At 45.0% G+C, this 26,426-nt stretch overlaps 1 protein-coding gene across 1 annotated transcript; it reads right to left on the bottom strand.

The window, feature by feature from the left end:
- Nucleotides 1-18,292: 18,292 nt before the first annotated feature.
- On the bottom strand, nucleotides 18,293-21,403 carry MAP1LC3C (microtubule associated protein 1 light chain 3 gamma). The gene is made up of 4 exons (XM_040968074.1): nucleotides 21,191-21,403; nucleotides 21,031-21,086; nucleotides 20,740-20,846; nucleotides 18,293-18,906 (listed from the first exon to the last, which is right to left on the bottom strand). Exons 1-4 carry the CDS (start codon nucleotides 21,246-21,248, stop codon nucleotides 18,657-18,659), a joined length of 471 nt encoding a protein of 156 aa, XP_040824008.1. The 5' UTR covers nucleotides 21,249-21,403; the 3' UTR covers nucleotides 18,293-18,656.
- Between the last annotated feature and the right edge of the window lie 5,023 nt (nucleotides 21,404-26,426).

Raw genomic sequence — 26,426 nt, 5'->3', positions numbered from 1 at the left:
TACAGCCCAGGCATACTCGGTCCATACCCAGACACGGTTTCACGTGGTTCATTGGGAGTCAAGACCTAGGGCCCGGTGCGATAGCGTAGTGGCTAAAGTCCTCGCCTTGCACGCGCCGGGATCCCATGTGGACACTGGTTCTAATCCTGGCTGCCCCACTTCCCATCCAGCTCCCTGCTTGTAGCCTGTGAAAGCAGTTGAGGACAGCCCAAAGCCTTGGGACCCTGCACCTGCATGGGAGACCCAGAAGAGCTTCTGGCTCCTGGCTCTTGGCATCAGATTGGCTCAGCTCCAGCCGTTGCGGCCGCTTGGGGAATGAAGATCTTCCTCTCTGTCTATCCTCTTCTCTGTATATCCACCTTTCCAATAAAAATAAATAAATCTTAAAAAAAAAAAAAGACCTAGCTCAGCCCATTCTACACCCAGCCTGGCTCTCATGAGTACCAGTGGGGGCTGGAGTCTAGCCCAATGTGTCACTCCCCAGGCCCAGTGCACACCCACAACCATTGAGGCTGTAGCATGTCCAGACTAGCTTGCTGCTCCCAATCCTACTCTCATCCTTAGCAGTGGGAAGCCCAACCCAGCCAGGCCTGTTCTGATGCACAGTTTTTGGGTGAGCAAGCAGAAATTACAGTCTCATAGGTTGAGCCCACATTTCCCCCACAGATTCTACTATCAGATCCACTTCTCTCACTCTTGTTCTCCCATCCAAGCCAAGTTGATGTCAGCCCCCTACCTACATACACATGTTGCGGATTTATCGATGGAAGTCCCTCAGCTGTGATTCCTTACCTGGGCATAAAACCACAGGTCATCGTCACTACCACCTGTGTGGTCCTGTCTTCCCCCTGTAAATCCAGACCCCTCAAACCAACAGGGCGTGCTGCCAGGCGGCCTGAGGGGCCCAGCGCCTTTGGCTTCTTCCATAGGGAACCATGCAGCTTGTCTATAAGCATCTGTGAGGGTCAAAAACCTTTCAGGATGGGGTGGTTCCAGAAGCCCACTGAGTGTTCCTTCAGAGGAGCCACTGTGCTCAGTGGAATTTTCTTTTTTATTATAATACATATTTATTTGAGACAGAGAGAGGCGGGCAGGGTAGAACACTTTTCCATTTGATAGTTCACTCCCCAAATGCCCACAAGGATCAGCACTGAATAAGGGTGGGAGCCAGGAGTTGGGAATTTAGTTCAGGTCTGCCGTTTTGTTATATGAGCACCAATACATGTGCCACCAGCCCTGGCTCTGCGAGTTTGTATTGATAGGAAGTTGGAGTCAGGAGCTGGAGCTAGGAATGGAGTCAAGGCACTTCCTTGTGGGATATGGGCATCTAACTGACTGTTCCTCCAGACTTTCTGAAGGTCTGCCATGGCAGGCAAAGGGGAGGACTACCCACTCTTTAGTGAATGATTTATTTTGAAACTTGGACACTAACATAATGGATGCAAAGGACCAAACAGCAGTCACAGGTAATGGTCCCTGGTCATAGGTAAAGGAACAGCCAGGACATGAACTAGTGCCCATATGGGATCCCAGCACTTGCAAGAGGATTAGCCAATTGAGCCATTATGACAGCCTGAGTAAATTACTTTTATCATCAGAGATGGAGAGTTGGCTGGGAAATGAGTTTGCACATAGCCACAGTAATGATGAATATCACAGCTGTAACTCATTGCATAGAGACTGTCATGGGTGTCCTACCCCCAACTACAAGATAGTGACTTTAGAAAATTCTGGCCTATTGTTTCCCCACGTGTGGTGAACAAACTTAGAACAATTGACCTCTTATAAACTTGTTAGAAATGACATACCCCACCACCAATTATCTGAATCAGAAGTTTTTTTTTTTTAATTATTTTTATTGGAAAGTCAGATTTATGGAAAGGAGGAGAGACAGAGAGGAAAAGCTTCCATCTGTTGACTCACTTCCCCAAGTGGCTTCAATGGCCGGAGCTGAGCTGATCTGAAGCCAGGAGCCAGAAGCTTCTTCTGGATCTCCCGCATGGGTGCAGGGTCCCATAGCTTTGGGCCATCCTCGACTGCTTTCCTGGGCCACAAGCAGGGAGCTGGAAAATGGATTAGGCAGTATACAAACCAGCATCCATTTGGGATGCCGGTATGTTTAAGATAGTACTTTAGCTGCTAGGCTACCATGCCATGTTGGGCCCAGAAGTTTATATATATAAATATAAATAATTTTCGAAAATGTTTAAAATTTTTTATTGTGAAGTTAGGAAATTTTAATTTCATTGAGAAAGGCAAATTTACAGAAAGAAGGAAAGACAGAGACAACAAAGATCCTCCATCGATTGGTTCACTCCCCAAGTGGTTGCAGTGACAGTAGGCAATCTGAAACCAGGAGCCAGGAGCCTCTTCTAGATTTCCCACATGGGTACAGGATTCCAAGGCTTTGGGCCATTCTCAACTGCTTTCCCAGGCCACAAGCAGGGAGATAAATGGGAAGTGGAGCTGCCAGCACATGAGCTGACATCCATATGGATCCTAGTAAATACAAGGAGGGTTTAGCCTCTGAGCTGTCACGCAGGGCCCTGAATCAGAAGCTTTTAGGGTAAGCTGCAGCAGTGTTGTCTAACGAGCTTCCCAAGGGATATGGCTGTTGCAGAGCCATTGATCCAACCAGAGTCCGCAAACTCACTACCATATATAGTCCTTTTCTTTTTCCCAAGAGGTTTGGGAAAATAAAAAAATAGTATCTGGGGACATGAGAAAATTAGGTTAAAATTGAAAATCAGTGTACATCCAATTTTATGACGAACCAGCCACAGGCATTCATTTCCAGGTTGTCTTTGGTTGCTTTCCAATCACATGGCAGAGTTGATGAATGGTGACAGACACCACGGAACCTAAAATATTTACTGTCTGGCCCTTTGCAGGAACAGTTTATTGATCCTTGCGCTAGGCAAAGCTGTTTTGAACCACCCCCCGCCAGTGTTTGCTGAGGTTTTGCAGCTGTCAGCTGCACCCCAAACACAGCTTGTTCCACAGGGAACATTGTCATCATGGGCTTTACTCCATAGGTCCATTTTCTGTTCCATTGAGAGAAATTATTTCGTATCTCTAAAAGAAGCTAAAAAGGGGTACTGGATTAGGAAAAATGTCTAAAGTTGCATGCAGCTTCATATCCAAAGAAACCAATGTCGCCCTTGCAACCTAGAACCTCTGCCTTTGTTAATAGAAATTTTACCAGATCTGTTGAACCTGGTGTTTCCCTACGTCTTTATGGCGAATGCAGTAGGGTAGTTTTGTCTTCCATGCCGTGCCCCTGACTTCCTGGAAATACGTAACTTAAGAGTCTTAAGCAGGTACATCCATATGGATGTTATTGATGCAGAGGGTGTTAGGACTACCCCAGGGGAATCCCTTCCTGAGAAGAGTGCAACTCAGAAAGGTCAGTGTTGATGAGGCCAGGAGACTACAAGCTGTATCCGCTGAGGGAAAGGCAAGTTGAGCTCGGAATTGAAGGTTCCCAGACCAAACAGTGATCAATTCTCAGCTCTCTCCTTGCTTCCCTGGTGCCCATCACTTTCTCTACCTCTTGATTTCTTCACTGCTGGAGAAGGAACAGTGATAGAACCGCATTATAGAGTTGATGTGAAGGTCAAAAAAGCCTTTCATGGAGAGAGCTTATTATGATGCCTGGCTCATTGTGGTTAGTTCTTAGGACCTTTCAATCATTTCTGCATATGAATCTATAACAGTTATGACAAAACCAAATGAAAGCTTTATTAATATAGGGAAGGTGAATTTCAATCAGTTGTATTCTGCTAACATAAAAGAGCAGAATCTAGAGAAGTACTGTTATAAGGAAGGCTCAATAAGTTGATAATATTTATCTGTCACTGTTATGGACAAAGAAACATTTAATGTGATTGAGAGGAAGCTTGTCTGTTGGAAAGCATGGCTCCAAGTCATGTGACTTGGTCTGGCAAGAACACATCTATGTATGGGAAAAACAGCCAAATTGACTCCCCAGCAAGTCCAGGGACAGGGTACGCCTTTCTGGGCAGCACTTCCCAAGGATTTCAGTAACCAGGAATCCTGGGCTTGTCACAGTTGTGATAGCAGTGGACAAGGTCGTCATCATCAAGAGGGGAGAAAGCCATGGGCCCGGAGCGATGGCCTAGTGGCTAAAGTCCTCACCTTGAACACACCAGGATCCCATATGGGTGCCAGTTTTAATCCTGGCAGCTCCACTTCCCATCCAGCTCCCTGCGTGTGGCCTGGAAAAGCAGTGGAGGACGGCCCAAGGCTCTGGGACCCTGCATCTGCATGGGAGACGTGAGGGAAGTTCCTGGCTCCTGGCTTTGGAACAGCACAGTGCCAGCCGTTGTGGTCATTTGGGGAGTGAATCATCAGACGGATCGAAGATTTTCCTCTCTGTCTCTCCTCCTCTCTGTATATTTGACTTTGCAATAAAAATAAATAAATCTTTAAAAAAAAAAAAAAAGAAGGAGAAAGGCAGGCAGGTAAGCTGCTTTTTGTGAGGCTGGACCAGGGTTGGATGCAGGATGCTACTCTGTGATGGATCCTCAGGCTCTGGGCGTGCCTTGACGCCCTCTGCTCCTGGGGAGAAGGGACAAGCTGCGTTGGGAGCGATATGTCAGAGAAAGCTGATTGGTGTTAACAGTTAAGGTGCAGCCATGTATTGCTGATCCACTGCTTGTACTTGTAAATGTGTGGATTCTGGGAAGCCCAGTTCTCATTCTATCTACACTAAGAGCTGCTTTTTGAGTGGTGAAAGGAGAGACCAAGCTAAAGTCATGTTTCTCACATTCCTGGGTGACTGTCATGATTTTGGCTATTTCTGACTATTGTCAGAATATTTACTTAAATATTTACTTAATATTTAGAAACAAACAGCTGCTTTGGAACTGTAAGAAAATCCAGGTAAACAGGTTGATGAAGAGTATTAAGACTGCCTGTTGCTATATATCCTTACTTAGACCTTCATGGCACCTGGGTAGGTGCCAGTAACAGATTTTTTGCTAGGTAACTCCTTGGCTAATGGCTGCTATTGTGTAACACTGAATAAAGGGAGCCAATCCCGATGGGCTGCCGCCGTGTTGTGATCACTCCTGCAACGCCGGCTGCCACTGCCCAAGGTAGCACATCTGCTGGCGGCTCCCTAGGCGTTCTTTCAGCCCCTGACCCTGTGTGCCTCAGCAGCCCTGACAACTGAGTGTGGATCTGATGACTGGGGCCTTGGCTTGATTAAGTATTCCTTAAGATTTACGTTACTTGAAAGAGTTATAGAGTAATAGAAAGAATGAGATCCATCTTCCATCTGCTGGCTCACTCTCCAAATGGCCAAAATGACCAGAGCTGGCCTAGGCTGTCCTCCATTGCCTTCCCAGGTTCTTAGCAGGAAGCTGAAATGAAAGTGGAGCAGCAGGAACTTGAATTGGCATCCATATGGGATCTTGGTACTGCAGGCTAAGGGTTAGCTTGCTATGCCACCACACCAGCCCCTGGTTAAATCTCTAGAACCTGTGTGCTTGTATAAGCTGGTGGGAATCAGCAGCTTATGGTACAGCTGCACGGAATGATGGGGCCACGTCCTGTGTCTGTCACCCACTCACTCAATTTATAGGCCTGAATCTGTGCTCAGAATACAGTGACTTCATGCTCTTTGAGCTAGACGACCCCGCACGATAGTCACAGAAAATGGAAAATGCATTTATTCACTTAATGGATTGAGCACCTACTATGTTAGCTACAAGATAAGTTTCACATTAAAAACTGAGTCTCAAATTTCATTTCATGCTGTATTGATTCAATTATTTCATGGCAATATTTTTTTCAATAAGACAGTGGCAAGCTAACTTTATCCAGGATATCTAAGAACATTTTCCTGAAAGAGCCATGAATTCCATTGCTACTTAAAACCAATGTGCTGGGCCCCAGTGCGATAGCCTCATGGTTAAATCCTCACCTTGCATATAGCCGCTGGTTCATATCCTGGCTGCCCAACTTCCCATCCAGCTCCCTGCCTGTGGCCTGGGAAAGCAGTTGAGCATGGCCCAAAGCCTTGGGACCCTGCACCCGTGTGGGAGACCCAGAAGAAGCTCCTGGCTCCTGGTTTCAGATTGCCTAGTCTTGGCCATTGTGGCCACTTGGGGAGTAAACCAGCTGTTGGAAGGTATTTCTCTCTATGTTTTCTTCTGTTTGTATAACTGCCTTTCCATTGGACTTACAGAGAGAAGGAGAGACACAGAGGAAGATCTCCCATCCAAAGTTTCACTCCCTCAACAGCTAGAACTGAGCCAGTCCGAAGCCAGGAGCCCAGAGCTTTTTTCAGGTCTCTCATGGGGGTGCAGGGTCCCAAGGCTTTGGGCCATTCTCCACTGCCTTCCCAGGCCACAAGCAGGGAGCTGGATGGGAAGCAGGACTGCTGGGGTTAGAACTGGCACCCATATGAGATCCCTGCGTGTTCAAGATGAGGACTTTAGCCACTAGGCCATGGCACTGGGCCCAAAGTTGTATATTTTAACCTTAAAGGAATTCTGGGAATAACAGGTCCAACTTAAGATCTCTTGTCAGGGACAGACTAATTTCTATGTTACATGAAAACATAAGTGGCTTTCAAGAAAAGAAAATATCTAAGCTATACTTGAAGGACAGGACATAAATGACTCTGTAATTTATTCTCTAGTTTTTGAGAGGAAAGTCTTTAAAAGTCTCAGGTATGGGTCTGATGCAACACCCTAAGTGGTTAAATTTTCACATTGTAACCCTGGGATTCCAAATGGACGCCAGTTTGTTGTCACAGCTGCTCCACCTCACATCCAGCTCCCAGCTTGTGGCCCGGGAACGCAGTGGAGGTGGCCCCAAGCCTTGGGAGCCTGCACCCATGTGGGAGACCCTGGAAAGTCTCCTGGCTTCGGATGGGCTCAGTTCCGGCTTTGTCTCTATATCTCCTCTCTGTGTATCTGCCTTTTTAATACAAATAAATAAATACATTGTTTTCCCCAGGACTTCCCTCCCCACTGCTGTTTTGCACCAACTCTGTAACACATCATTTTGAAGCAATCAGATTTCACAGTGCTTTATAGAAGCGTAACATCTTCTAGCAGGTTAATGCTGGAGCCAAATACATATTTTTTAAAAATAAATAAATAAATAAAGTCTCAGGTGATTTTAGAAAATCTCTTTATAGTTGTATAAAGGCACAATCAAATCAGCAATAATCCAATTATCATGTAATTAGTCCTCAAGAATAAGGAGGGGTAACTTCATTCTTTTCTGTTCTCATCCACCCTAATCCCCCTGCACTGTCGTACCACACCCTTGTCCCACACCAAACATCTGGTAATTCTTCCAGATTTAGATTTGAAAGTATTTTTTAGAGGTTTACAGAACTATCACAGGATCTCTGAGCATATGTGATCACCAAATATATTTATTCATTATTTCTCCCTTTAATTCATTTGATTTCAAGATCTAAATTTTTTAGAGTGTCTGAGGAGTATTTTTTTTTTTTTGGTAAGATTTGTTTTATTTTTATTGGAAATAAAAGAGGAGAGACAGAGAGGAAGATCCTCCGCCGAATGATTCACTCCCCAAGTGGCCAAAATGGTTGGAGCTGAGCCAATCCGATGCCAGGAGCCTCTTCCAGATCTCCCACGTGGGTGCAGGGTCCCAAAGCCTTGGGCCATCCTCGACTGCCCTCCCAGGCCACAGGCAAGGAGCTGGAAGGGAAGCGGGGCTGCCAGAATTAGAACCGGCATCCATATGGGATCTAGGGCATGCAAGGCAAGGACTTTAACCACTATGCCATTGTGCCGGGCCCAAGGAGTATTTTTAAAAACATATTTTGTTTTGCTTTATGATATGGTTCCAGAGGTTCTGTGGTTGCCTGTGCCCTTCCCCAATGTCCCTTCCCCAGTCTGAAGGAGTTATAAATATCAAAGTCCTGTTGCACCCATCACTGGTTTTCGGTTTCTTCACTTGTGGTTTTTGTATTCATCAAGTTCCCTGTTACCCTCCTATAAGTAGGTATGTGCTTGGAAAAGTCGATACAAAGAACTCAAGAAATATTTGCTCACTATTTTAATAATAGTTTATTTGATCATTCATTCACATAGTTCATATGTTCACACGGGCGAATATAATTCATATTTCATATTCTGGAAGGCAAGGAGCAGACCTTGTAATAATGAAGACAATATGGAGTATGCAATAAAAGTGTGAACAAGATGTGCATTGCCTGCAGGAAGAACAAGAAAGGCTGTACACAAGGCCATGCTTGCCTTGGAGAGTAGAAGCCAGTGGGCCTTGGTTTTGAAGCGTGAGTTTGTGTTTTGCAGTAAATCAGAGTGGGGAACAGTCATTGGAAGGTCTAGGGACCCAAGAGCTGGGTCCCGTTCTATTTATTTGAAACTTGCTATGCAAGGGTTAGAGTCCCAGAGGATAAAGCCATCCTTAACCCATGTTTGAGCTACAACTTGAGTTGTCTGCTATAGAAAATAAAAATACAGGGTATTCAGTTAAAATTTCAGTTAAAAATGTTTGGCTGCTTCTTTTTTATTTTAGTGTTTATCTTATGCACTATTTAGGACACTGATAATTGAAAGCAGTATTTAATCTTTAAGGTTTATTGGTTTTGCACTTTTAGGAAAGTTAAATTTGTTTTTAAAATGGTAATGATAGTGATATTAACAAATATCTCTCAAGGTCTTAGTGAATGATAACTAAGAATTCTAGGGTTATTATTGATTCCAAGTAAATATTACTGACTTAAAATAAGAGGTAAAGGAGTTGACGCTTTGGTGCAGTAGGCTAAGGCTACGGGATCATATATGGCTGTCAATTTGTGATCCAGCTCCTTGCTATGGCCTCAGAAAGCAGCAGAAGAGGGCCCAAGGCCTTGGTCCACTGTACCTGTGACAGCCCACACAATAGAAAACAGCAACAGTTAGGCTAGGTCTTCTAAAACACTTCTGGGACATTTCCATAACCTGACAACTTAGGGTCTTGGAAAGTCCCAAAAGATTAGTGAAAGTGCTTATCTCATTCCAGAATGAGATATTTTGTTTTACAGCTCAGACAAGATCGGGCACGTCCAGGGTGATATGGCGCAGTGGCCCAACGGCTGGAGTCCTCGCCTTGAACGCACAGGCTTCCTATATGGGATCTTAGTCCCGGCAGTTCCACTTCCCATCCAGCTCCCTGCCTGTGGCCTGGGAAGGCAGTCAAGGACAGGCCCAAAGCCCTGGGACCCTGCACCCCTGTGGGAGACCCAGAGGATTTTCCTGGTTCGACTTGATTGTGCCATTATACAACTATAAAGAGATTTTCCAAAGTCACCTGAGACATATGTATATTTCCTTGTTCCTGGTTCCTGGTTCCTGGCTTCGGATTGGCTCAGCTCTGGCTGTTGCGGTCACTTGGGGAGTGAATCATTGGATGGAAGATCTTCCTCTCTGTATATCTGCCTTTGCAATAAAAATAAACCAATCTTTACAAAAAAAAAAAAAAAAACAAACCCAAAAACCAGTTGAGGCAATAAGCAGTAAGCTGATTGACTCAATTTTTTTTTTTCTGTAAGCCAAATTAGAAGGAAGTATTGCTTGGTCCCGCTGCTCCTACTAAGTGGGCTTCAGCTCTTTCTGATTGGATAGTGGTGGAATGGGATAGTCCACCAATCGGTACCAGCCAGTGAATAAAGACTCATGAGCTTCTAAGAGTCTGCCTCTGACTCATTTTGGGGGACGAATTTTGTGGTCAATTGACAACATCCCCATGTGGGAAACCTGGAAGAAACTTCAGGCTCCTGACTTTGGAGCAGTGTACCTCTGGGCCATTGTGGCCATCTGGGGAATGAACCAGTGGATGGAAGATTTTTTCCTCTCCCTTTCTCTCTTTTTCCCTCTCTGTAAATCCATCTGTGAAATAAATCTTAAAAACAAACAAACAAACAAACAAAACCCACAAAAGACATATGTAACTAGTCAAATGACTTTATTTAATCATGAAAAAATAAATATCAGGAATTCAGAAATTCACTCCTAAAGAGATGTTCCAGGCATGGGAGAAAAATGAGCCATGAAGCTGAAATGTTAAGGAAAAAACAAAACAAAACAAAAAAATGGGGAGGGGCCTTACCAAAACAAAATGAACCAGTAAGTAGCAACAGTGCAAGAAAGGTGAGGTAGCAGCGAAGATACAGAATAAGGGAAAAAAAAGCACCATTTTTAAAAAATACATTTTAAAAAAGATTTATTTATTAATTTTGTTGGAAAGACAGATATACAGAGAGGAGGAGAACAGGAAGATCTTTTGTCCATTGATTCACACCCCAAGTGATCGTAATGGTTGGAGCTGAGTCGATCCAAAGCCAGGAGCCAGGAACTTCTTCCAGGTCTCCCACGTGGGTGCAGGGTCCCAAGGCTTTGGGCCTTTATTGGCTGCTTTTCCAGGCCACAGGCAGGGAGCTGGTTGGGAAGTGGGACTGCCAGGATTAGAACTGGTGCCCATATGGGATCCTGTCACATTCAAGGTGAAGACTTTAGCCACTATGCAGGACACTGCATTGGGCCCAGAAAGCAACATTTCTGAGGATGAAAGCATAGGGTTGATTCTCAAAGAAAATGGTTCTTAGAGGAAGCCATGATATTTAAACTCACAAAATACTGTCTATTTGATTTTACAATTGGAGTTGGTCTTTTTCAGTAACTGAAAATCTTTCCCTGACCCAGGGCATCCCTCTTGTTAACTTGGAAGCTGAATCAGTTCAACCCACTACTATAAATCCAAGGATTTATACTATTGTCTGTGAGGTGTTGATCCAATTTGGATTGCTGCAAATGATCTGATACCATAGTTGAAGGCATCAGAAGAATGAAGGTGTCTATGCTTTCCAAATCAGGTGTGTGGAGGTCAGTTGATATTCATGAAGTGCTTACCTCTGGACATAGAATGTCAAAATAATGGCTGAGTCAGGCGTTAATTCTGTTATTGGAGATTCGCTGTGTATTTCTCTCCTGACTTCATGCTCCTTTACAGTGGCCTGTGGTCCTCACTCCCCATCCCTGCTCCCAGAGTTTCTCTTGGCCCAATGTCTCTTTATGACGGTACAATCTGTGAGCTCCAGTTGCCATCCAGTGCAGGAGTGGGAGGACTGTGTTTCTGGTGTTCTGTTCCTTTCGAAGTTTTAGCAAAGTAACCAGCAGTAACATGGGTTGGTTAGCATTCATGTCAAGAAGGCCTGTTTCATATTCTCGCTACTATCCCAATAACATTATCTGATCACCTTTTGGCTAGAGGTAGCCTTTTTGGAAGTTTCAGAGATACCCATTAGGAACTTTAAAACATGGGGGATTCAGATTTATGGGCAGAGGACTCCTTAGCTACCAGTAAAACCAAAGCAATACTTGCACTCACTGTGGGCATTTTTCAACTCTGATTTCTGATTGAAAGGTTAGTAGACTGTTTCTTAATTAACCAGGGTTTTCTGGTAGATGACGGAATCTCATGTTCAGTCCTGTTGATCATCTGCAACTGTTGTCATTTCATCATTTCTGAAGAAAGTATATATAATTGGGCATGGCTAAAGCTCTTGCCTTGCATGTGCTGGGATCCCATATGGGCGCCGGTTCTAATCCCGACAGCCCCACTTCCCTTCCAACTCCCTGCTTTTGGCCTAGGAAAGCAGTATATGATGGCCCAAAGTTTTTGGGACCCTGCACCTGCATGGGAGACTTGGAAGAGGCTCCTGGCTCCTGGCTTCGGATTGGCACATCTCCAACCATTGAGGCCACTTAGGGAGTGAATCAGCGGACACAAGTTCTTCCTCTCCGTCTCTCCTCCTATCTGTTTATCTCACTTCCCAATACTAAAATTAATTAAATCTTTAAAAAAGTAAAGTATATATGATCAAAAACTTTGAAACTTACATTGTGCCGATCTTTCCATATCAGTCTGTTATCATGTCAGATCGGCCAGTAGGCAGTTAGGGTCTCTGGTGCCTGGTGAAGTGACCTTTTAAGATACAAAATCTTGCTTTTCTTCAGTTTTTACCCTTCCATGGGCACATTCTCCCTAGATTTGTCCCCCAGTCTCCTTGAGGAAGAGCAAAGAGACAAAAATCAGAATATCAATTCTCATCACATAGAGTTGTCATGACAAAAGCAAGGAGACACAGCCCATACCAATCCTCTCTTTGAGTTACTATCAAAGAGTTGGTTCCTGAGCTTTCAGCTTCTTATCAGGGTGGGAGGAGGAAGCCACCAGTCACACCTTCCAATGTCCCATCAGGAATGAGTTCCCCTTTTTTCTACCCTTTGTCTCCCTCCCTGAGATGGTGCGTTAAAGACAGCATTTTCTGGGATCTTCCCTCTCCTCTCACTTTGGCAGGAGACCTCTCCCTTAAAATGAAATAAATCTTGCTTTGCACACTGAAATTGTCCACATGAAAATTCTTTCATGCGAGAGAAGAAATGAGGTTGCTTGCATCTTTCACATTGAATTGCCCACATCAGCAGAGCATGAAGATCTTCACGTTTTGAAGTGTAGACTTGGGAGTTTTTTCAGATGAGCGAATCGGCACAGAGATTAAATAATCTCCAGAGACACAAGGAAGAACTGTTTTATGATCCCTATCTAATGACAAAATTTCAACTCTTTCTAGGATACCATACTATCTGTGAATACAGTGCTGAGCCAACACTGACTTGAACTTGAGCCAGAAACCAGGTGAACATAGAGGATCATGATGATGCCACTTTTCTAGCAGGTGGGAGAAGGCAGCAGCAGGATTATGACGCAGGGCTTCTCAAATGTCAAGGTGCGTAGAAGTCACTGGGGCAGGAAGAGTTGCAGATTTGAATTCAGTAGTTCTGGTGAGGAACATCAGGTTGGTTTTTGTACAAGTCCTCAGGTTATGCTGATGCATCAGTCACATTTGGAAACTGAGTAGCTCTAAACCCACAGTTCTTACAGAGAGCAGTCTCGTTTCCCCCAACTCACTCTCAGGGATATTTGGCAATGTTGTGAGAGACCTTTGGTCTCTTTATAATGGGACATGTGTTACTGGCATGTGTTACATAAAGGACAGAGACACTTGTAAACAAACATCTGTTAGTACACATGGCAACCTCCCATGACAGAGAATACTTGGCTCCAGTGTCAGTTCTGCAGATTGGGAGACTCCACCCTCCGCTTGGTCTAACTGCCACGACCAACTCAGGTGCTCCCACCTGGAGGGTTTGCTGGGAACTAGGTACAACTTGTGCCTTCTGTTTGGAACACAAAACAATATCCACCTAGAAGTACCTTGGGCATATTTTAGAAGCAAGCAAAAGGTAAATGAGCATGGAGGAGACCTATAACAGTAAGACCATGAACAAGAGCATGTGTGATCTATGAAGGATTCTTTGCATGTGCCCGTATGTGTTAAACTACTGCAGGTAAGGGCTTGGTAGGCAGTGCAGAATCAGTAAGTCTAATAGATGTACCTTCATGCATGACCCAAATAACAGCAACAAGACTCTGCTGTGACTTATTCCCACCTCCTGCAGGGTATCTTGATGATAGAACTGTTAGTATAACCCTAGTACAAGGACAGCATTTTTTCTATAAAATGTTAGACAGTAAATATTTTAGGGTTATATGTATGGGTTTCAAAGTATTTTTGACCAAATTGGCTTAATTTTTAATTCCATTTTTCCACAAACTTTTTGAAGTCCTCACATTTGATCTTTTGGCAACTACTTAACTTTGTCATTTTATTTATTCTTGTTTTTCTTAAAAACATTTTATTTTTATTTGAAAGGCAGATTTTTTTTTTTTATGATGTTCACATAGTTGATTAGGGTGGGAAGGGTCAAGGACTAGAGGAAAGTGGGTGAGACCACTATTTCCACAGCTTCCTTATCATCTTCCTATATCTGGGGGAAAGGGAGACAAGGGGAGAAGCCACACCCAACCTCCCAACCGTCTCAGTACCCAGGGATGGGGAAAGGCCACCTGATGTCATCCTAGGTTCCCCGATGTGGAACATGCTCTGAGGGTTCTGTTCAAGTAATTTCGATAGTTCTGAAATGCTGTCAATCTCTCAGATCCAAGGATGAGGAAATCCGTCCAAGATCCATTGGCTGACACAGTCCACCAGTCTCCATTCGCAAAGAAATTTGCTATCAAGCTTCACTGGGGGTAGTTGACCAATTTATTCTGCCCTCCTTCCTCTGCTGTAGTACCCGATGTCCTAAGCAGGCTCTAGTGGACTGTCTAGTTCTCCATGTGTATCTGAGTATGCACTGTCTTCAGTAACTGAGGAGGCCACACTCAGACACATGCACTCCATTGCCAGATCATAGGCTCTGTCTCTCTCCCCATGGTTGGAGTTCTGAGTCAGGTGATTCAGCTGGGGGAGGGGAGCACCTTCAAAGAAATCTCATCTGAGGTGATCCCAGACCCGACTCCTGTGTGCGAGTAAGGCACATTTTTACAAAGAAAAAAAAAAAGAGAGAGCTTTCATCTGCTGATTCACTCCCCAGATGGCCACAGTGGCTGGAGCTTAGCTGATCCAAAGCCAGAAGCTATGAGCTTTTTCTAGGTTTCCTGCGTGGGAGGGTATAGGGGCCCAAACACTTGGGCCATTTTCTACTGCTTTCCCAGGCCATAAGCAGGGAGCTGGGTTGGAAGAGGAGCAATCTGAACACAAACCGGTGCCCATATGAGATGCCAGTGCTGTAGGCAGAAGCTTAGTGTACTATGCCATGGGTTGGTCTCAACTCTGTCATTTTGGTATGAAGACTCCAGAGACAGCAAGAAACCAGTGAGCATGGGTACATTCCTGCAGCAGTTATAATAATAACAAGCCCTCAGTCATCAGTCCATCAACAGTGCTTTGCTGACCTCCAGTCCAGGCACTCGAGTGACTCTGGAGTTAGCTGCGACTCCTGTGCTGGTTGTGACCGAACAGCTGCATTTTTCCATCTGGCCTTCACTTTTTTATGAGTTGGGGAGAGAATGACTAAAACCTTGCCGCAGATACCTCCACCCCACCAAAAATAAATAAATAAATGGTTTCCTAGTCTGTGAAAACAGTCAGTTATACCAAAATTCCATAGTTCTGTGTTCTCCATCTAAGGCCAATGCTGTAGGTTTATAGGGGTTTTTGTTTGTTTGTTTGTTTTGTTTTTTTAGTTTATCATTAAGTACTGCCTGTCTACCTAAAGGTATTTATTTCTGGGAGCTAAGAGTCCATGTTCTTTCTTTTTTGAAAGATTTATTTTATTTATTTGAAAGGTAGAGTCGGGAGGGGGGAGTCTTTTGTTCAGTGGTTCACTCTCTAATGGCTACAGCAGTCAGGGGGAGCTGCTCTGCTACGTACGAAACCCCGACCCAGCTACAGCGGTCAGGGATGGGCCAGATTGAGGCCAGGAGCTGCACCTGCATCTCCTATGTGGATGAAGGGGCCCAAGCACTTCAGAGTTCTTTTTTTTTTTTTTTAAAGATTTATTTTACTTATATTGGAAAGTCAGATATACAGAAAAAGGAGAGACAGAGAGGAAAATCTTCCATCCATTGATTCACTACCAAGTGGCCGCAATGGCCAGAGCTGTACTGATCTGAAGGCAGGATCCCCGAGCCTCTTCTGGATCTCCCGCATGCGTGCAGGATTCCAAGGATCTGGGCTGTCCTCGACTGACTTCCCAAGCCACAAGCAGAGAGCTGGATGGGAAGCGGCACTGTTGGGATTAGAATCTTTGCCTGTATGGGTTCCCAGCACGTGCAATGCGAGGGCTTTAGCTGCTAGGCTACTGTGCTGGGTTCCACTTCAGAGTTCTTAAAGAGCCTTAGTGAGGATGGCCTAAGTGCGTTCGGGAGCTTCAAAGAGTAAATTCATGCATGATAATTTGAATATTTAATAAATTCATGAGTAGCAACCTGAAAAACATGTAATCGGACAAACCTCTTTTCTTACCAAAATAAATTCTAATTGATTCAAATAAGTGTAAAAGTAATGCAAGAGGAGTGAGAAAAGTAGAAGTAAGTTCAGGATGAAAATATAACCATTTTAAAGATTTATTCATTTTTCTGAAAGTCAGATTTATAGAAATTGGGGTGGTGAGAAACTGAAAGTGATCTTCTATCAGCTGGCTTGAAAGGTCTCAGAGCTAGAGCTGGGCTGCTCCAAAGCCAGGGACTTCTTCCAGGTCTCCCATGTGGGTACAGGGACCATCTTCATTGTTTACCCAGCTCTGTTCACAGGGAACTGGGTCAGAGCTGGAACAGCCAGAATTCAAACCAGCACCCATATAGGATGCCAGCACAGCAGGTGGTGATTTTATGTGCTAATCCCCGTTGCTGTCCCTGGGAATATATTTTTAATCATGTTACAGAGGGAAGAGCTTTTTACATTGTGAGCCTCAAGCCACTGAGTAAATGATCACATAAAAAATATCCACATGAGATAATCTGCCATAACATTATCAACAGGAAGTAGGTGGTTATTCTTATATGTGACTTGCTATAATAAAATCAATGAGAAATCATGAATTGCCTTAAAGAAATGTGATAATTCATAGAAATATAAATTGCCAATTAAAGTAGCGGAATAGATGCCAAAACATCCGAAAATGATGGAAATCTACCTCCTACAGACAGGCCAGCTTCTGCCTGGCTCTCCTGGCTCACTTGGGATCCAGCTGCTTCCTCTGAAGAGGTTCCCATCTGGAACCCAGCCGCCCTGCTGAGAAGCCACTTGGAGTCCTGCCAGTCTTCAGTCCCAGCTGGGCGAGCCATGACTCAGCCCAGTCTAGGAAAGTAATTGAGAAGCCTCTAGATGATTCTCGTTCCCAGCCCTCTAAGTCACACCCAGCCTTTCAGGTCTTCTGTGGAGTCTGCAGGTGTCATGGAGCATTTTCCTAAATCCTCTTACCACAGACTTCATGAGCATAGCGAAACGGCTGCTTTGTACACTGAGCTTTGGCTGGTTACCACAATGCCAAACCGAAATAAGACACCTGAACCCTCCTTAGCATCACATTCATTAACCAGAAAGGTTAATAGATGGGGGAAGCTACATCAAGAGGGATCTTGGAGACCACCCTGAACGTAAGAACTTACCCAGCTACCAGTGCAGGGGAGGACCTCTGCACTTGCAGCATGATGACAATCATAAGATCCTGTGACTCAAAGGGCTGGTGAAGGTGAGAGCAAGAGGAGCAACACTGGGACGACCACCATAGGACAGTGCATATTTGTGGGAGAGGAATATCCATTGGTTAAATGAAGCAACAAGCGTATGTCTGGAATGCAAGTCTGGAAGACAGTGCTTTTACTTGGTATATGGAAAAGGTGGCCAGAAAGATGAGAAGGGAACTGACTGGAGCTGGCAGGGCAGTGGGGCTGAGGCTGTCCTACAGTGGCCAGGAGCAGGGAGCAGCAGATCTGTGGAGGGAGCACATCCCAAGGTCAGCACTGCCATGGAACCTGAGGGAGGCCACGTGGGAACATGACTGCTAAAGCCAGACTCCCCAATGTCAAGTCCTAGGAGACTATGAAGTGAGAATGTGGAAATCATTATTGGTTTTGGGTCTGTTTCCCAATTAGTAAAGTGATGAAAAATAGGGACCAGTGTAGAGGTGTAGTTAGGCCTCCACCTGTGATACCATTATCCCATGTAGGTACCCATTCTAGACCTGGCTGCTCCACTTCCTATACAGCTCCCCGCTTATATACTGAGAGGGCAGTAAAGGATGGTCCAAGTACTTGGACCTCTATAGCCACATGAGAGAACTAGGAGCTCCTGGTTTTCAGCTTTGGATAAGACCAGCTCTGGCTCTTGTGGCCATTTGGGGATTAAATCAGCAGATGGAGGATCTCTCCCTCTCTGTCTTTGTAGGTCTGATTTTCCAAGTAAAATTTTAAAATCTTTTTTTTTTTAACATGATGGCAAACAGTAGTTAACTGAGAAAAGGAGAATGCTTGCAATGAAGCTTGATACCTAGTAAACATTTAATGGCTTAAATGAGTTTCTATTGAGAAATTCCAACCTTGGCACACATATATGTGGCACAGATAGAAAGGAAGTGAGGAAATAACCAGGTAGTGTAAATGCCAGGGAAATAGAATAATTTTTTTTTAAATTATTAATTACATTGCATTATGTGACATAATTTCATAGGCTCTGGGATTCCCCCAACCCCTCTCCATGTCCTCCCCCCATGGTGGAGTCCTCCATCTTGTTGCAGTATTACAGTTTAAATTCAGTCAAGATTCTTTATTTGCAAACATAGAATAATCTTTCAAATAACACAAATAAGACACTCCCAGGTCAGTTTATTATGGTTCACACTGGCTACACTTGACTCCACAAGCCCAAGCTGCTCCACAGCTGCCCACAGGTAGGGGGGAGTAAAGTAACTTCTCAAGGGCCTCCCCACTCCACCTCTGAAGACCGCAGCTCCCCATGTCATACTCAGAGGAGACTGGCTGTCTACAAAGCTTGTGCAAGCAGTGCATGTTATTTTGAAAGGAAGAACATGAAGCACAGAGCATGTGAACCAGAAAGGGCCACAGCTTTGGAGTCACTGGGTAGAATCAATTACCCCAGGCAACCCTGCTTCCCACCCGCCCAACAGGTACACAGGGGAACAGCAGTAGCCCTCTGACAGTGTCCGATGCGGCCATTAGAGGACAAATTCTTCCCGAGGTGGGCTGGAGGGAATTTCAGGTCTGTTCCCATGGTTGCTCCCGCTGCTGGGAACCGCTGACTCCAAGCAGCCAAACATCTCCTGGGAGGCGTAGGTCATATAGACAAAGCCGTCCTGATCCTTGTAGTCCCGGTAGATCTCTGCCATGGTCATGTTCATGCTGACCAGGCTCTTGTTGTCCACCAACAGGTAAAAGGCTTCGGTGGCCCTCAGGACCATGCGGCTCCTGGGAAGGAGAGGAGGGTGGTGGGATCTTTGACATGGGAAGCAGGCTGGGAATCTGTAGGTTCAAGATTGAATCCTCCCAGCTGTTTCCTTGGAGATTGAAGAACCCCAGGACCTCAAAGCTGAATCAAAAGGGAAAGGGAGAGGACATGACAGCACAAAAATGCTAAGCAGCTGAGTTCCAGGTTGCCTTGGAAGCTATTTCCCCAAGGCGGTATGCAAAGCTGATGCACAGTCTCCTCAGCTTCTCACAAGCAACCTTAAAGGACATCTACTGCCTTGAAGTGTGTTCATTCCTCATCTTGCCATTTCTGTCCCTCCACCAAGGAGACAGAGAAGCAGCAAGGTTTAATTGGACGCACTTTGAATGTCAGCGGCAAAGAATCCGGATTCAGTTGAGAGGATGACAGTGAATCAATACAGGTCCAAGGGAAGGTTCCATTTCACCTTTCACACACTTTCATCTATTCTAGTGAAACATACACAATTTCCCACTTCACTCAGAGCTTTGCACCTGGATGTGGTGCAAAGACACTAAAGGGAGATGGGAAGTGACCCGACTCTGATTTATTTTATTCCCAAATACTTTCACCTAACAGAATCCCAAAGATGTTTGCTCTGGCAAATGCCTAGTGCCTTTGGGTAAAAGCCAATCATTCTGCAATGGGGTGGGGAAAGTGAGAAACTAGCAGGTGGGGATATTGCTATTGGCTGAGAGAGAAAAGCTTGTGCTTCCAGGGGTTGTACCTGTCTGAGACATTTTGTGAGTTCACTTTTGATAAGTATTTGGGCATCTCTGTGAGGGAGAAGGCCATGGCCAGGCATTATTGTCTATTTTGTTCACTGTTGGGTCTACAAAACACACATGGCACACAGGATATAGCTGGTACTCTGCAAACATTGAGATGGGGATGAAGATCAGGGGTTGCGGAGATAAGGGCCCCTAACTGGAAAAAGAATGACTTTCAGAATTCAAAGGGCTCTCTACCCCTGATGGGGTCATCTAATGATCAACTAGTGCGTTGGGATCTCACCCCAACTTTGATTTTTCTTTTGGCATCTCCCTTCACAGTGAGCTAAACCTATCTTGGCAACTTCAACTTGTTGAAGCAAAATAGAGTGAAGACAAATAATCAGGGTGAGCTGGCCAAGCAGCAGGCTGCAGAGGTTAAGTAGCTTCCAGACTTCCAACCCCATGCAGACATTCACTGGCTGTAGTTACTTACAAATCAATTTTTAATTGAATTCATGCATCAGGTGACACCTATTAACCCTCTGAAATTTTAAAAGTGGTTAGTTATTTTGTTGTGTTTCTATCACAGCCCAGGGTGGAAACATGTTTAGGGGAGCCTCCTTATCTCTCAGTGTTCTGAGCAGGGCAGGGACTCTTGTTTTAAGAAGAGGTCTCTGTCTGCCAGATACACATACAACCCTTGGGGAAAGGCACTGGTCTCTGCCAGCATCATGCAGACTGTTTTCAGACAGTATCTGAAAGAGTGGTCTGGACGAGTTTCAGAGCCAAAACCACTCTTAGAAACTTGTTAGAAATGTTGGCAGCTTTTGTTGTTTCTTGATTGTTGTCTGAGAGGTTCTCCCCACTTGTTTAAAATAGAATAATTCGCAAAGCATCTTTTCAGGGCACAACAGAATGTAATAGATGAGTCACAAAAAAATGTCTTGGCCCTCTTTGTCTGGAATGCCCACATACCCTAAACAACCAAGAAAGCAGCAAAATTCCAGATACTTGCAGAATGTACACATGCACATAAAGCAAGTACACACACACACACACACACACGCACGCACACAGGCACACTGGAACTGGGCCACCTACCGGATTATGCTAAGGAACTGGGTCATGGTCAGCTCCTGGGGGACCAGGAACTTGGTTTTGTCCAGCAGAGGCAGGAGCTTCTCTCTTGGGTAGCGCTCCACTATTACCTGCCAAGAAGGTTAGCATGAATCTCTCCTAAGACACACGTCTAGAATGGGACTCAGACCCCCCCCCCCCAGCCCCATCCAGTGTCTTTAGGGACTAGGAACAGAGAGGAGACCATTGGTTAGTCTTGTATTCTTCAAACAACAGGATCACAGACACCTCTAGGGAAGGACAGTGGCCTCTTACCGGGATCTTATTTGGGAACTTGGCCCGAATTCCAGCAACTTCCTCTTGTCTGGTTGCTGTGACCATTTCAGGTAGGAAAGAACAAGTAGCCAGTTAAAGAAGGCTGTATCCTCTCATCTTTTTTTTTCAAGTTACCCACAGAGCTGCCCCAGAGCTTTACCTAAACTTTTCCTCTGCTTGAAAGGTCTGAGGCTTGGGCTTTTCTGTAGAGGTGGCATTTTGCGCAACAGCTGTGTCTGGGTCTGTCTGTAAAAGGAAGGAAAAAAAAAAAGCCACAACTCATTCCCCCAGCTGCATCCACGCAGCTCTCAGGAGCCTACAGGAGGCTTTTAAATAGGGCTGAGTGACATCAGACCAATCCAAACCCTCCCTTTGCCAGACTCTAACCCTCCCCTCTCCATTCCTCTTCCCCCACCCCCAGCAGCAGGAGGTCAGAGCTGAGGATGGAAATGGAATTAGCCACCTGTTTGTTGGTCAAAGAAGGTAACTTTGCTCTTGACCAGTTCAATATGTTTCTTTGCTAAAGAAATTAGGGTTCATGATGAAATCATTAGATACACACTCCAACAGCCTAAGTCTGGACAGAGGACTTTGGAGAGGTGGAACTGCCTTATGCTGCCGTGGTTTTTGCACTTCCATATTGAACCAGCTTGAGGTGAGTACAGGCTCAAGCTACCTCTGCTTGAAGCCTGCTGTGTAATTTGCTGCTTTTCACAGAACAGAACCTGTATCCAGAAAGGTTAAGCGTAAGCCACACAACTAGTAAGAGGCAGTTGGGATTCAAATTCAGTTGAGCCATAAGGTGCAAGTACTTAACAGGGTATGTGGCTGCTTCTATGCCGTAACGGAAGGAAGGAAGGGCAAGTCTAGGATCTTTCTTCAAGAGGTAAGAAACAGAAGCACGCAGAAGCTAATTGACTTGCCTAGGAGCTCACAATCATTAACAGGCAACAGGTGACTCTGTCAGCTCCCAGAACTTGCTTCCAGAAGCTTATGCCTCTTCAAGGAGCCCTTCAGATTCTGAGTGAGCATGTTTACATTTCCTTCGTGGTGAAGAGTGCTTGTATATACTCTGACTTCCCAGCAGTCATAGAAAAATGAAGAGGTTTTGAGTGAACTCACAGAGTGCAGGAAGGAAATAGCATATTCTCTCCACTGGCAGGGTGAGTGGAAACGTGGATCGTTGGGGCTTTAGTTCGAGGGTCAGGGATAGGCCTCAGGTGCTTCACTGAAGAGAGAGAGGCACCCTGCTCTTCCCGTTTGCAGGAGGGGCATGACCTCAGGTGCGCAGGATCATCTGGAACAGGTGTGCAGGCCCACCAGGTCAAGTCTGCGTATTACTTATACCTCCCCAGGTGCCCTGCACGCTGGAAGAGTTGGTGTGAGGCTCTGCTTGCAGAGAGTAAGACGACTCATTGCAGTAAGGTGGGATCCAACCTCCGTCGTCCGACTCTCAGGGCCAGGCCTTAGGCTCCAACACCAGGAGGAGGTGGCTTCAGGTTGACTCTCCCATGATTCACCTTAATTTCTGACCTTGCGTAAGTTATTTCACTTTACTAATTATGACTTCCAACGATTATGTTAAAGCCTAACTCGGTAGAATGGATATATGATTATTTGTGAACTTTGTAAAGTGTATTTTAGGCCATATTCAGAGAGTGGGCAAGGAGGGAGAGAGTGGGAGATCCACTCTCATCTTGTGTCTAAGGGAAAAAAGTGCTCCTACTTGTTTCTTGGATTCCTAGGAGCCTGGAAAGTGAAGCTGTCTCAGGTCTCCTGGGGGAGTATATCCCGGGGAGAGGGTCATTTGGTTAACAGAGAGTATTGCACAGGTATAGCTTCCAGTTTGTGACTAGAAGCTAACTTTCTGCCTGTCATTCCTCCCTCTGAAATTCCAGACCTTTTTTTTTAAGACCTATTTTTAAATTTTTATTGCAAAGTCAGATATACAGAGAGGAGGAGAGACAGAGAGGAAGTTCTTCCATCCATCAGTTCACTCCTCTAGTGGCTGCAACAGCCGGTGCTGCGCCGAACCAAAGCCAGGACCCAGAAACTTCCTCCAGGTCTCCCACACGGGTGCAGGGTCCCAGGGCTTTGGGCCGTCCTCAGCTGCCTTCAAGGGCCACAGGCAGGGAGCTGGGTGGGAAGCGGGACTGCCGGAATTAGAACTAGTGCCCATATGGGATCCTGGTACGTTCAAGGTTAGGACTTTAGCCACTAGGCCACTGTGCCAGGCCTTCTGACCATTTTTCTTAAGGGTTGCTGAAGGACATATATTCAGCCCCCGTAGCTATTTCCTGCTGGTTGGGGGTACAGGTCCTGAGTTGTCTCTGGTTTGGACATTTCTCCCTATCTCATCTAATGTGCCTATCTCTCAAGCTGGAGAAATCCCAGCTTGGTGAATGGCATTAGGTAAAGCAGCCCGCATGGTGCCTGGCACTAAATCTGATTCTCAGTGTATGTATTTTTCTTTCTTCAAAGCTCCCACTATCTCCCACAAACCCAGGAATTTTCATGTGAGTTCAGATCGGAAGGCCAAAGGCAGAGTTAGAAGAAAATAGGACTGGGCTGAGGGCAGGGGAGAACGAACCACAGCTGCAGCCTCTAGTCAATCACCACGAGGGCGTGAGATGTCTCCAACATGCTGAGCGTTCGCTTTCTCAGCTGGGACACGGGGCGTATTATCTCCAACAGGCACCTTGCCTTTCAGGAGTTAGCAAGGATGAAGTGCAGGTAGGAGAATCAACAACATGGGAAAAGTAAAATTTACCTGTTTTCCTATGCACGATTTAGTCAGAGACATAGACTGAAAGATTTTTCTTTCATTGAATAATTTCTTTGTTGTGGGGAGCAAGTGCCCAGGATGTTATGCGATCTGGTCTGGCTCCTGACTGGTGCTTGCTGGGCTGTGTGTGAACTGGTACCTTTCACATGGGGCATGATTCCAGCTACATCACTCCAATGTAACATGGTTTTGAGGGAAGGGATAAAATACAAAGCCATGGAAAATAGCTAGAGCAAAAGTGCCCATGTTCAGTGGTGAGTTGCACTTGCTGGGATTTTAAACAAAATGCCAACTTTGTGCATGAGACAGATTGAACATAGGCAGTGATAAATGGTGAGCTTCCTAGACGCTGATCTGGCCTACGTACAAAGCAAGCTCACAGAGATCATTTTGATTCCCATCAACCCCGGCAATCACCCCACCTAGCTCTGTATCTCTTGTTTCAGACTGGAGGACGGGAGAGAATGACGGAACGTTTATATGCTGGAGAGAGCTGCTTGGAGAGTGGGATGCTTGAGGTAGGAACTGGGAAGGATTTGTTTCGACCCACTTACAATCAGGGTTAAAGTCTCCCCTTTCTTGAAATAGCAGCCAGTCAAGCTTCCCTCGACTCTACTAGACTTGTCTCATGCACAGAACTTCAGAAATGGACTTAGGTTGTGTTTCTTACAAGAGAGTTAACCTGTTAAATGCATATTATCCATTAGCAAAATGAATATGCTTTCTTTTCTCTTATAGACTTGGATGAGGGCTGAATGGAAATTTATGATGCACACACATATAAGGAATGACACATTTGCAGCTTAGTACACAAGAGTTCTTTCATACTAACCATGTACTGGGTAGCTAATAGCCTAAGCACTCTGCTCTCACCTCCTGGACCTTTGAAGAACTGGCCAAGCTCACCCTTTCCACTAGCTCACTGCCTCTCCACCCCAACTCCTGCAATCTGGAGTCTGTCCAAGTGCTCATGCAATGCTTTGGGGTGTCAGCAATCATACAAGAGCCTCCTGCCATAGTCTGTTTCATGTGATTCTTGATCCTTTAGCATTTGAAACTGTCCATTTTTCTCCTGCGGGCATTTTCTCTTTAGTTACTCCAAAGGAAACCCAATTTCAAAATGTGTGTGTAGGTGGCGGGGGAGAGTGAGAATTTAAGACATTTGCTCATTCATATGTAATGTGAATAAAAACTTCCATAAAATGTTTCTACCTGTGACCCATAGAATGCAATCTTACATGAAATCACTATACTTAGTGTATAAATGAAGTTGTAAGGGTAGATGCTTAGAATCATTCTTTTTTGCCAACCCTTTGCTACCATAGTCCTGCTGTGTACAGGTTTTGTAACCACCAGTGTCTCTCTTCTGGTCCCTGCCTGTTGGTATCACCTTAGTTCTCTCTAGTGGTCTTGCTTTCTGTGTTCCGAATTTCATCATTCCTAAGGAATGTCCCAATGGGCTAGCCGTTAGGAAGTGGATGTGTTGGTTCCTTGGGAAATGCATAATGTGGTGCCTGTCCATCCCTTCTGTCTACAAGCTGTGATTATTGTGGAAAGTATTTAGGAACGTTGTATCATCAAGGAAATAAAATGACAAAAATCTTTAGAGAAAATATTGTAGTTATGCTTGCGAATCCTGAAAATCTACATTGTGATTCATTGATTGAAGTTCACCATAGATATAGCACTACATCTTTTCTCACCACAGTACCTCTGTACTATAAACTATGTCTGGTCACATTGACTTAGGGACAGGTCATATTCAGAACCCAGTTCCATCTGTCCTCTCCTGTGTCCTGAGGTCCACATTGTAGGCTAGGCCCTATAGCTCCCATGACAGAAGGGTATGTCCCACTGGTTCTACTGGCCATTATACCAGCTGGATTATGGTACAACCTAAACCTAGTTATTAGCATAGTGGCCTTTAAGCAGAGTGGAGTATATCCTGCTCAAGAGTATGTATTGTATTCTAGAACAAATATCTCTGGCTGGTCTTTAGCCAAGTGGGAAGTATTTACCTAAAAAGAGTAGACCAGCTCTTTCACAAGAATATTTTCAACTGAATTGACCTGGATGTATCCATCTTTTTTTTTTTTTTTAAGATGTATTTATTTTTATTGAAAGGCGGGTATACAGAGAGGAGGAAAGAAAGAGAGGAAGATCTTCCATCCAATGATTTCACTCCCCAAGTGGCCACGACGGTTGGAGCTGAGCCAATCCAAAGCCAGGAACCAGGAGCTCTTCCGGGTCTTCCACACAGGAGCAGGGTCTCAGGCTTTGGGCCGTCCTCAACTGCTTTCACAGGCCACAAGCAGGGAGCAGGATGGGAAGCAGGGCCACCAGGATTAGAACCGGCGACCATAGGGGATCGCGGGCATGCAAGGCAAGGACTTTAACCACTATGCTATCGCACCAGGCCCAGATGTATCCATCTTAAATATCAGAGTCTAGTACTTCCAATGAGGGTCCTGATCTTGGAAAAGCACACCAAGACCGAGTTGAACGCTCTCTGAAGTTTGATCACTCTTACATTCTGGACTTGAGCCTTAGCTTTTTCTATTCTGTGGCTATAGGATCTGAGTCTCTGCAAAGGAGACTAAGTTTCATACTT

This window comes from Ochotona curzoniae, unplaced genomic scaffold (genome assembly GCF_017591425.1).
Source record: "Ochotona curzoniae isolate NIBS_2020 unplaced genomic scaffold, NIBS_Ocur_1.0 scaffold_4683, whole genome shotgun sequence".
Taxonomy (NCBI): domain Eukaryota; kingdom Metazoa; phylum Chordata; class Mammalia; order Lagomorpha; family Ochotonidae; genus Ochotona; species Ochotona curzoniae.
Note: the sequence above shows the minus strand (reverse complement) of the source record. Positions and strands in the feature narration are given on the sequence as shown.

Bases quoted from the DNA above. Each gene is read 5' to 3' on its own strand.
- MAP1LC3C (XM_040968074.1), bottom strand. From the start codon at position 21,248: ATGCCACCTCTACAGAAAAGCCCAAGCCTCAGACCTTTCAAGCAGAGG. The intron at 20,847-21,030 runs GTAAGAGGCCAC...CCTTCTTGGCAG, and splicing joins AGTTCCCAAATAAGATCCCG to GTAATAGTGGAGCGCTACCC. The intron at 18,907-20,739 runs GTAGGTGGCCCA...TCTCCTTCCCAG, and splicing joins CAGTTCCTTAGCATAATCCG to GAGCCGCATGGTCCTGAGGG.